The 11,576-nt window shown below is 39.8% G+C and overlaps 1 protein-coding gene across 1 annotated transcript; it reads right to left on the bottom strand.

Moving 5' to 3' along the window:
• Positions 1 to 1,144: 1,144 nt before the first annotated feature.
• On the bottom strand, positions 1,145 to 9,559 carry LOC136712854 (ATP-sensitive inward rectifier potassium channel 12). Its single transcript, XM_066689658.1, has one exon. The coding sequence runs from the start codon at positions 9,428 to 9,430 to the stop codon at positions 8,144 to 8,146; it is 1,287 nt and encodes a 428-aa protein (XP_066545755.1). The 5' UTR covers positions 9,431 to 9,559; the 3' UTR covers positions 1,145 to 8,143.
• Between the last annotated feature and the right edge of the window lie 2,017 nt (positions 9,560 to 11,576).

Below are 11,576 nucleotides of genomic sequence, written 5' to 3'. Positions count from 1 at the left end.
CAACGGACACTTCCTAGAGGCCTGCCCAAAGGATCAGTGTAACAAATGCATAGATCTCTAATAATACATTCTAGTTCAGAAGGCCCAGTTTCCTGTCGTTTATAAATCTGTCGCCATTGAGCACAGTGTCTGAATGCACAAACCGCACTCTGACATAATACGAGTTGGATTAATACTCTGTGAAGCCGTGTTGACACGCAGTTTGGTAAGATCCGCAATCCTGGCCCGTCTATTCCTGAAATCCTAACCAGGCAGTCCCTGAAGTGAGAGGCATGGGGATTTGGCCAAGGATCTCCCACATGTGCTCACTGAGGATCAGGCCCAGCGAATACAGCATTAGCCAAAGGGTTGCAGTGCTGCTGAGTTAACCCCAATCATATCTGATCAGTCCTGTGTGACTCCTGAATTCACAGCTCCTCTCTCTGTTGTGAATCTGGTATCATCTTGATCTCTTTAAATTGAACGCTTTGCTTTTGTGTTGTTTAAATTGCACAGGCAGGTGGACAAGTTAGTTGATTAATTTTTTTTTTATATATATATATATATATATATATATATATATATATATATATATATATATATTGGGGTGTGGGGGTGTGTGTGAGTGTTCTCCCTGTGTATGTGGCAGTAGTAGTTTCCCATACAAATTAAATTAGTTTGCCTGTCACTTGTATTTCAAAAATCAAGAGACAAAACAAAAACATCATGGAGCAAATATTAATGCGTTTTTAGGTTTTTTTTCGCATTGAAAAGAGCACAGAAGGCATAAACTCACACCCTGCAGACATGGAATAAAATGTTTTTGTCTTGAAAATCCTAAACAACGGTGACTCACGGTTTTTGACACTTCGTTCCCAAGTTTAGCAGACTAATGTTCTTTATCCCTCATCAAAACTCAGTCCGAACTGGAATATAAATAGTTTTCATGTCACTTTTGGATGTCAAAACCAGCTTGTGCCGTGTTAACATAACCTTATCTGTCTGCCAGTGACAGATGGGTAAGAAGTATCATTTAAATGCAAATATTCCTGAGCAAACAAATGAGGAACAGGAGGTATGCAACTTTGATGTTTAGCATCTGTTGCTGTTTAATTTGACTGACTGAAAGCACACCTAAGAACAGAAAACAAATGAAACATCTGTATTATATTATTCGATTTTAATTTAATAATTTAATAAACTTTTCATCATCCATTAAAATAAAACAAAAAAAAAAACCCAGTATAATTTTTTTTTCAGTATATAATCTGGGCATAGAGGAAGACTTCTACAGAGGTCAAAGGTCATCCAATTATCCCTTTAAGAGAAATACCAGTTTAAATCACAAGCTTCTGTGCTGAAACAAAATAAAACTACAAATAACTGAGACAAGAATCACATCTTTTTTTTGTGTGTGTTTTAAGTTTTTTTTACTTTTTTTTTTTTTTTTTTTTTTACTTTGGAGTTTAAGGAAACAAGTTGGATCAGTCCGGTTCGGTATAGGCGTATCGTGTTGAAAAAACAAACTTTAAAAATTAAAAATTAGGGATGCAACACTTCCTGCCTTCTTTTAAGGTCTCAGTGGAATTTCTTACTGTATTACAAGCAAAGACTTTAAGTAGAAAGGAGAAAAAAAAGAACAAAACAGCCAACTAAGTATAAAAAAGTAGATGTAATTTCTATAAAATGTTAAGCAATATATATATACTATGTGTCTTATGGTTTATGTTTTATTACAGTAGTAAATTAAACTGAACATCTGACGACTTCAGTGAGATACTGAAGGGAGGCATCAGAACTGGGTAATAATTCCACCTTAAAAGATTAAGTTTAAAGCATAATGACATTTGCAATCCCATGATGCAGCATAGAAGCTGATGATGCATTACTATGATTACCTCTTGTGAGACAAGCCACTAACATCCCAGTGGTATCACACCCTATGGTAAGTACAAAGGTTTCACACAGCAGGTTACCGATGCCTTCTCAGAAGGCGATGCAAAGCGTAAATATTAGGACAGGGACAAAGGCTTCTGACACCTTGAAAACCTCTCTGAAAAGCATTTTGTATCCTTCATACATCTAAGGAAGAAATGTAGCAGCAGTGCGTCTTTGAATGACAAAGCGCGTTGTTGACGTATCTGTTTTGTCTGTTTGTTGATACTGTAACTGTTGTTCATAAACCTGTCACTGTCTTGTACTGGGATAAATCTGCGTTTTGATTCCAAGCCAATTTGTTCTGTCGTAACATACATTTCGTCACACACACGTCATGCACAATGGAAGAAAAATAAATCAATGCATTGTTTTCTTGTGAAACTGAAATAAATATTGATGCTCCTGTATGTTGACTGAATTTTGCTTTAGTAAAATTTAATGACTTTTAAAATACTCATGAAAAATCTCTCTCCTAAAATCTAATACGTTTTACATGTATACTGTTTAATATGCTGCCGCTCTCTTGATGAAATGGAATATATTTCAGTGATTGAAATAGAAGTAACCGTTTAAAATTCTAAATCTAAAATTGGACTGTTTAGCAAAGACTATAATTAAATGATTAATGTGTGGATCTCGCATAGCTTTATGCTCCATTTTACAGTTTCCATCTCTTTTATCTGAGGTATAGATAATGCAGTTACAATTTAACAAAGACAAAACTTCAGAAACTATTTCAACTGTAATGGCTGGACAATTTAGATACTGGTTAAGTAATGAAGGTGTGAACTGGGAAGTTAGGATGCTTAAAAATGGGATAACGCAACCTTGTAGCTGTCATCAAATTAGGACCCCCCCCACTGTGCCATTCCAGTGGCAGTGTCAGGTGACGTGATGAGAGGGGGATGTGTAGGGGACGAGAGGCGCAATCACTCAGGAATAGCCCCTTATTGGAAATCAGCCGCCAAGGTGACCTTTCTGGAACAATATATAACAGAGAAATGGCTTTCCAAGTGTAACGGGTTCGAATTTCTCATAGATGGCTATAATCCAGGGCCGCGCTCTCATTGGAGGTGGGCACCGAAATGAGACCCTAAATATGACCTAATACGGACGCAGTCAGCCCAAGCCTCTCTCCAGTTGATCTCTCTGCGCACCATGTGGGTGGATTTGCCATTGAGTTCTCCTCGCCTGAAGCCAAGTTAAGTATGTTAGAGAGACGATACTTGCTATTGGCGCATTCAGCACAACCCTCCTGACAGACACAGGCAGGGGCAAACTAGTAGGAAATACCTGTTAAATAGCTTATTTGGATCTAATGTTGGTTTCCTAAGTTTGTCAGAGTTTAATGTATGGTCTCTTGCTTATTTTTTCATAGGTGTAATTGTATTTATACAATCAGACATTCAGTAACGGCCAGTTTGATTTTGACTATACTGTTTAAAAACACTGTGTATTTATGGAAGTTGTTAAAAAAAAAAAAAAGATAATGGAGATGATAATAACACCCTTTCAAGTGATTACATCCTATGGCATGATTTGGTTGGCCACAAGAAGAGGAAAGCAAATAAGGAGGGAATAACTCGGCAAGTCTCATAGTAAATGAGATCTGAGAGCATATGAAGGATCGCTGCTTTTACCCAGATCAAGGTGTGTAGCATTTGTCTCGGCCCAAAATACAGAGTGCAGAAAGGTCAATAAAGCATTGGGTGCATCGCTACAGTTTCTTTACAAAGATGCAGTTAAACTATGCCTGGTCAATGCCATCGTTTCATGAGAACTCCTGATGTGAAGAAAGCTTCCAATTCTAGAAGCCCGTCAGTCCGGCGTTTCTCCGTCCCGTCAAACCCAGGTCGTCTGCGAGTCCGTTCTCGTTAACTGAGCTACACCTGACGATGCAGTGTCAGCGTGGCGGCGTATATATATTCACGACGTTACAAAAGGAAGATTCATATTTAATGAGAACTGAATACTTAGATGGCCACATCTAAATATCTACGGGTGTATCATATATAATGTACAGTTTCAAGTAGCAAATGTATTTATTTATAGTATTTGTAGCCAAGGTATGGTAAAACCCTGACTATAAAACCCGAGCTGTACAACTGCTGGAGCCAAGTAAATGTACAGTACATATTTACAAAGAAAATAAACTAATGCTGGCTTTCCTGTCTTTTCGCCCAGATATAACACTTTATAACTGATAATATACAAAAAATATTCTCAAGTGCTTTTCCAGTACTTATTGCTCGAGCAAATGTCTCGACTCCCTTAGTAGATATTGCTTCTCAGGTCTACATCTAAGGGACAGTGGGGACTGTTCCCAGGGGTGAAGGATGACGTGACGCCGTTGTCATACTATTGCGTTTCATGAACTGTCCGTTATGATGGGTGCGTATGCCAAAAGAGATCGCGTACGGCCAAATTCGAAATATAAAGCACGACTGGTTCGCATGAATGATACGTTTTGCTTGATCCAGTTGTTCTACTGCCTACAAGCAGCATTCCCTCATTATTCCTTGTTTGTTTGGGAACTTTGAGGAATTCAAGCACACCGATCCCTCAGATACTTTTCTCTTTTCCACAACAGGAATCTCCCTTTTCTGTGCGGAGCCGTGTTGCTCCGAAAAATAATGTGGGGGGAAAAACAAATCAAACTAATTTTAAGAAACTGTAGAGGTGAACCTTATAACGCTCCCTGATAGTATTAATTACCCATAGCATTTTACATACAGTAGGCAAAATAATCTATACAATATATAACAGCACGATCCATATTTTGGACTATACATTATTTATAACATGACATTTTTCTCCATAGCCAGGCCTAGTTTGCAATTTGTATTTGTATTCTTTATCACAGATCCCCACCTAGCTAGGGTTGTACAGAACCCACATTTATATATTTTGAAATTGTATTTAAAACGCATGCTCTCACATACATTCAAGACGAGCACAAAGTAAGTTTTGGTATAAATACGTATCCAGTGGTGGCTGGGGGAGCCACACTATGCTTTTTACGTTGGAAGAGTTTTGTTTTTATTTTTGGCTGTGGTTTTATTTATTTATAAGTGTTTTGTAACCATGTTTCACATTGATTTCAATACTTCTAGTAACTGGCAGACCTTTACGTTGTTTAGTTCTACAAAGTAACTCATTTCTGCTCTTCTTTTTCGATGCAATGTATTTTTTTTTCTTTCAAAACCAGGATATTTTCCAAACTTATTTTGTGCAAGCCTGGAACATCTCACAAGTGCATTAATCTGTAGGGAGACGCGTGGCAACGACTCTTAAAAACCACAAAAACAGATAATCAGATCAACTGACTGTCAAATCAACTGTCATTCATTTGATTTGAACTCAGATTTAAGCAAAGGGATTGTATCTGATATATAGCACAGCTGTGCATAATCATTTTTAGGGATTATGAACACAACACCCCTCTTGCAAAAAACCAAACCAAAATCCAAAAAAGTCTAATTCCTCTGAGTTGTGGTGACTGAAATCTTCCCATTTTAGTTTTCACTCGAAATGTATGCAATGTTTCCTCGTCCTTTTTTTCCATTTCCTTTAGCAATTGCAAATGTCTATAGGAGGAATAAGGTACTATGGATTTTAGAGGAACAGAAAAGCATTCCAATATTTATTTTGTTACTACACACAAATATAAGATTGTCTGGTTTCATTAAGATTTTTATGTAAGCGGGGGTCTTCTAACTAAGCTGAAGATACACAGGTAAAGACAGTATATAGTCAAAAATGAGTGGAGGTGTACAATTCCTTTGCAGATGTTCCCCGGCTTCCTGTGCAAGGCTAGGGAGGCTCTTTTGGCTCGTAATTGACAAGTTGCTTAATCGCTGCATAACGGGATAGTGTGAGTTGTTTGTTGGTGGTGTTTATTATTGTTTGTTTGTTTTTTGTTTTTGTTGTTCGTCGTTCTTCTTAATGACTATTTCCCTAACAAAGGCCAGGACTAAACCATTACTTCGACCCACCTGTCAATCGCCAGTAAAAAATAAATCCCAATAACGGTACGTGATGGAAAGTGTTATTATTGGTGATTGTGTCAAAGTTTTAATTTGGTCTAGGAGGCGATGGTGTTATCTGCAACTTTGGTTTTAAAACTCCCGTTAGTCTAATAATTAATTAAACAATAGAAAACTACCAAGTTTGGAGGTGGTTCCTAAGTTAATTCTTTATTTACTCTATTGTTAAAAAAAGGAGGAATATCACGGTGGTCAATATTGATTATTAGTTATTAGTTTGAACCTCTAAATGTAACCCATGCGAGGAGATTTTAGGATTCCTTGGATTTGTTAGCCGACGTCCTACCTACAAATCTAATGTAGTGTTATAACTTCACACGTTTCCACCAGCTTAACCTTCAAGGAGCTGCTTATTTTCACACTCAGTTCCTAACAGAGGTCTCAGAACAGGGCGGAAAGACACCAAAACAAAGGAAGGTCTCCGCACACTTAAAAATTCTCGATTTCTGCCTCTGGGATGCATTTCAGATGAGGAGGACCGGGAAGGTCACATCCTCTCTCCCCACAGCAGATATAAAGAATTTGAAGGAATCTTGAGTGTCTGATCCACTTGCTTTGTTTGGTATTCAGAGTCACAGCTTGTGTTTGTGTTATAACTGCACAACATGGCTGTAGCATGATGCGGCCTTGCACAACCTTTCATAACCACCTGCCGTTTCTGCAGGTACATATACTTCACTACATCTTTTTTCTTGTGACACACGATCTAGAATCTGCTTCCTCATTTAAAGTCTTCAGATTAGTTTAATTGATCTGGAACAGTTTTAGGATTTATTATTAATATTATTTGTTAGTTTTGTAAGATGTTATCAAAGGGAAATCCAACCTTTTCATTTTCAACTGTTTTAGAGGCTATGCAAGTTCATTTTAGGTGACATTGGTTAATTTATAATTCTACAATTTGCTATGTTGATAACATCATCACATGAAGTGATTCTCAAAGTACAATTCAGGTACTGGACTTTCCAATTTCTTTTTGCATCCCAAATGCAGGATCATTTTCACGTGTGTTACAAAGGAAAATAGAGTAGTGGTGACCCGTTAAATCCCAGTTTCCGTCAGACTAACAGTCAAGTCAGCAACATTATCCCTTTTGATTGAATCGTGTGAAATGTGTCCTTAAAGGGGTCACTGGATGACCTGGCTCAGGTGCTGAGTGGTCTATAACACACTCCCCCTTCCTCATTTACAGTTTCCTGCGCCCGATTTTAAATAAAAGCTACATAAAGTGGGTTCATCTTACACTCCTAGTCTCGGGCTTAATTTCAGGACTCGAAACTACTGCTCATGTTGCATATCTGATTATCCTTTCACAAACTATAGTGCAAATTATATATATATATATATATTTTTTTTGTGTGCGAATTCCTTGATGAATCTGGTCACACTTGCCCCTTTCAAACCTCCCTCCCCTTCACTCTTTACCTCAGTGCCTCGATCTTTGCACCAGTAAGGTGACGTATTATTCTACAGTAAATTGTGCTTGATGATGAGCAGCCACGCTTTTTTAGGTTTTATTTCTTCGTGGCTTGTTCGCTGTGCATTGTGCGTACGCCGATGAAATCGATAGCTCCCCAGCGAATATCCCTCTTTCCCGTACGGGTCAGCGCAGCACAAACATCTCCACTCTGGCAGTGCTGCTGGCACTCTGGCTTCTAACATCCAAAGAGCAGGTGACAATAACGGCAGGTCTTTGCGATTTCCAATTTGTTTACATTAATTGTCCACACGAAACATAATTTACTGTAGCAACCTATTTACACTTCAATGTGTTTTTTTTGTTTTTTTTTCCCTTTTTAGAATTACATTTCTTTGTATTATGTCATTTAAAGCTTTCGTCTCAAATTACGTTATGAAAAGAGAACATTTTCAAGTTTTCATAAAGAAAAAGGGTCTTCCTCAGACCGTTTTCTTTGTCTCAGTCATTCTTCACTGTACTTTCAGGAAGCCGTGTTTTCTGTTTTTTACCCCAACATTTGTTAATTGCATTTGCCTTACATTGCTGACATTGTTTGCCAAAATCCCCTGCCCAGCCCCAAACTACGTCCTGTGTCTCTTAACCTTGCAACGCTATTACAGTAGTTAAGTTTTCCTATGGCACTTGCATTGTTCTGCATTTATTTATGAAAACAAACAAAACAAACAAAAAAAAAAGCTGACAAAAGGTTAAGGGTCAGGGGTCATATCTCAGATTCCCTCCGATATGACCTCTGATCCAGTGCTATGGTGGCTTGTAGTCTATCGAACTCATGCCGGCTGTCTGGACTCAAATCATCCAGCACCCTGCTGTCCTCGTCGTCCTCTTCGTCTCTGCTCATAAAAGCGAGTTCGTTCTCGTAACAGAAAGAGTTGGTGCTGGGAACCAGGAATTTGTTCTCAACCATGTCCTTGGCACTACAGCGAGGAGTTGACGGCACCTCGTAGGTTTTGTGAAAGTGGGAGTAGTCCACTTTGTATTGGTTCTTCTCCTCGAATAGGACAGGTTCGAACCTGTGGCCCCACAGGATCTCCGAGGCCAGGTACGAGCTGCGTGCCTGGGTGGTCATGGCCGTAGCCTCCACCATGCCTTCAAGTATGACCACGATTTCAAAATCGGCTGTTTCCAGGTCTTGTTTGCTTATGCCAAACAGGGGGCTTTCTTCGTCAATTTCATGAAGAATTGTTATGGGAGACACCAAGAAAATCCGGTCTAAGCCTTTATCGAAACCAACATTAATGTCTATTTGGTCTAGAGGTATATATTCCCCTTCTTCTGTTATCCGTGGTTTAATTAGCTGAGCCCTGACGTGGGCTTCAACAATATGACTCCTTCTGAGATTCCCAACTCGCCACATGAGACAGAGCTTGCCATCTCTCATGGCTATTACAGCATTGTGACTGAACAATAAGGTTTGGGCTCTTTTCTTAGGCCTTGCCATTTTTGCCATTATTGCACCTATCATGAAAGAGTCTATAATACACCCTACAATGGACTGAAACACAACCATGAACACGGCAACTGGACACTCCTCAGTGACACAGCGAAACCCATACCCAATGGTCGTCTGCGTCTCTATGGAGAAGAGGAATGCAGCTATGAAGCCGTTGACCTGCAACACGCAAGGCTTGAAGTTTTCATCTCCGGCGGGGTTATCCAGATCTCCGTGGATGAGGGCGATGAGCCAGAACGCCAACCCAAAGGCCAGCCACGACGCCAGGAAGGCAAGGGAGAAGATGAGCAGCATGTACCGCCAGCGGATGTCGACGCACGTGGTGAACATGTCCGCCATGTACCGCTGGGACTTGTCATCCATGTTGGCGAACTGGACGTTGCACTGGCCATTTTTCTTCACAAAGCGGTTTCGGCACTTCCGCCTGGTGTGGATCTTGCCGTTGCCGAAGCCGTTCACTCCTGGCATGGTGGTCAGCCGTAGGCCTTCTTCTTCCGAGGACACTATGCTGTACCGGTTGATCCTACCAACGCTCATCCCTCTCTGGAGCACAGATTGGGAGCCAGGTTGTTCTGCACTCTTGTGTTCCCACTAAATGCCGAGCAGAACATTCACAGAAAATAATGTGCAGGGTATCAAGGCGCCCTGAAGGTCTCGAAGAGGGTGTCCAGTCAACGCTCTGTGGAGTGAAACAGACACAAATTAGTGAACTGGTCCAGCCTGCTCTACAGAGTCTTCCATATGAAACTCCAACTGTAAAGTTTCAGTTCCGTGAAGACTTCGCAGATAGTGGTGACATCTGAAACAACAAATACTTCGGCACAAATCTTACTGATTGTTAGTTTTAGTGCCAGAGTGCTAGGTGGTTAAATTAGTGATGATTATTTGAAAAGACTTAGTCAACGTGTGTGTGGAGTTTTCCGAATTCCATAATTGTAGCCTTCCTATAGTCTCACTATCAACCACTTACTGTCCCTCCTTTTCAAGAGAGAGTTCTTTGTGTTCTCCCGTTGTCATTTACCATTGTTATGCACGTCTACTTCCACGATCAGCTACGAAGTGGTGTTAGTCCAATAACACTGCACCATCAGAACTAAATGCTGATCTCTTGCATCAATAGCCCAGTTGTGTGCTCATGCAAAGCAACCGTGAAAGAATACATAGTTCAGACTTCAACTGTCGCAGGGTGACGTCAGGGTTCCTCTCTGTGGGATGATCGCTGTAGGCCTTAGGGATGGGGGGCTGGAGAACCATTTGTCCTCAGTTTAAGGCCTTCTTTCATTTCCTACTGTATGCCTTCCTTTGTGACAGAGAGTGACTGTGTCACCCTAAGAACACTATATGTTTGTCCAGTATCACTTACTGGGCACTGGAGATACAGATTATACAAACCCCAGAACAAACAAACCGTGTGGCGTTGCGTGCCAAACGCCCCCGAGAGAGACAGAACTTTCTTTTAATTAGATTTAATTCTAATGAAACCGTTTACTTTACGGTTACTACTTTTTAGAAAAGAAAAAAATAAGGAAGTGTTAATTAGGGTTGCCACAGAAACTATAGCTGGAGCAATCAGACCACGATGGAGGCTTTTTGCAGAACTCAAGTGGTGTGTGTGTGTGTGTGTGTGTATATGTGTGTGTGTATATATATATATATATATATATATATAGAGAGAGAGAGAGAGAGAGAGAGAGAGAGAGAGAGTGTTTTGGGTTTTTCAAAATGATTTGTAATTCAGATGGATTACATGAATTTGTAACATGTTTTGTGACGTAGACTTTCATTATTTATATCACAGTGCCACTGTAGTGGCAGCTAAATGGGGCTCTGCAGTTTGATAAGTGGGAAGCAGGTGATTTCAGACCTACAGAAAGAACTCTTCAACACAAAGTGGATAAATAAACCATTTCTACAACCTCCTCCTCTGGGAATGTTCTGGAAATTGGTTTCTGTGATCAATAAGCTACTTTTATATCTACTGAGAGCAGAATAATACATTTTCAGGCAACATGCGTCTGCTTTTGCTATTGAAATATAGATATGTGTGCAAGTAAAGAAGCAAAGTTAAATAATCAATTAGTGTAGCGAGCCACAGCAGGTCTGATTCGGAGATCTCAGTAACACCATTCAGCTTGGTGACTTTTCATATCGTCAAACTAAATCTTCTGTGAGCAGAACAACGAAGTGTGTTTTTGTGTGAATGTAAAATTGTTTGACAAACTGCCAAAAACAAAGACACAACATGCACCATGTTACCCTGAAGGCGACATTTGCGATCGCAGTAACTGAAGCAGAGCTAAATTTAAGACCGCAGTCTCCAGCGTGTGTTGAGACGTTTGCATGTTCCAGGGAAAGTCGAGACTTTTTAACGTGTTTAACTTTCTCCCCCAAGAGGGGCTGTGGGATCTCACTGCACTATAAAAAGATGTAATATACTACTACATATACACATTACTTTTTGGAGCTCTAATAGTTTAAACCTGGCCAAGAACTATCCATGTGTTTCTGTGCAGGCAGCACAATGAGCATCAATCACAACCGCGTGTCATTTATACGTGTGATTACGCCACCAAAAACGGTGTGACTATGTGGTGATTTGAATTTGAATGTGAAAGACTCGAATCACAAGGTTTTGTTTTAATAAATTTGAAGCATTCACACACAGTGATATAGTTTAAAGGCA

This window comes from Amia ocellicauda, chromosome 17, assembly GCF_036373705.1.
Source record: "Amia ocellicauda isolate fAmiCal2 chromosome 17, fAmiCal2.hap1, whole genome shotgun sequence".
NCBI classification, from domain to species: domain Eukaryota; kingdom Metazoa; phylum Chordata; class Actinopteri; order Amiiformes; family Amiidae; genus Amia; species Amia ocellicauda.
The sequence above is the reverse complement of the archived record's forward strand: the minus strand, read 5'-3'. Positions and strand labels throughout refer to the sequence as shown.

Bases quoted from the DNA above. Each gene is read 5' to 3' on its own strand.
- LOC136712854 (XM_066689658.1), bottom strand. From the start codon at position 9,430: ATGAGCGTTGGTAGGATCAACCGGTACAGCATAGTGTCCTCGGAAGAA.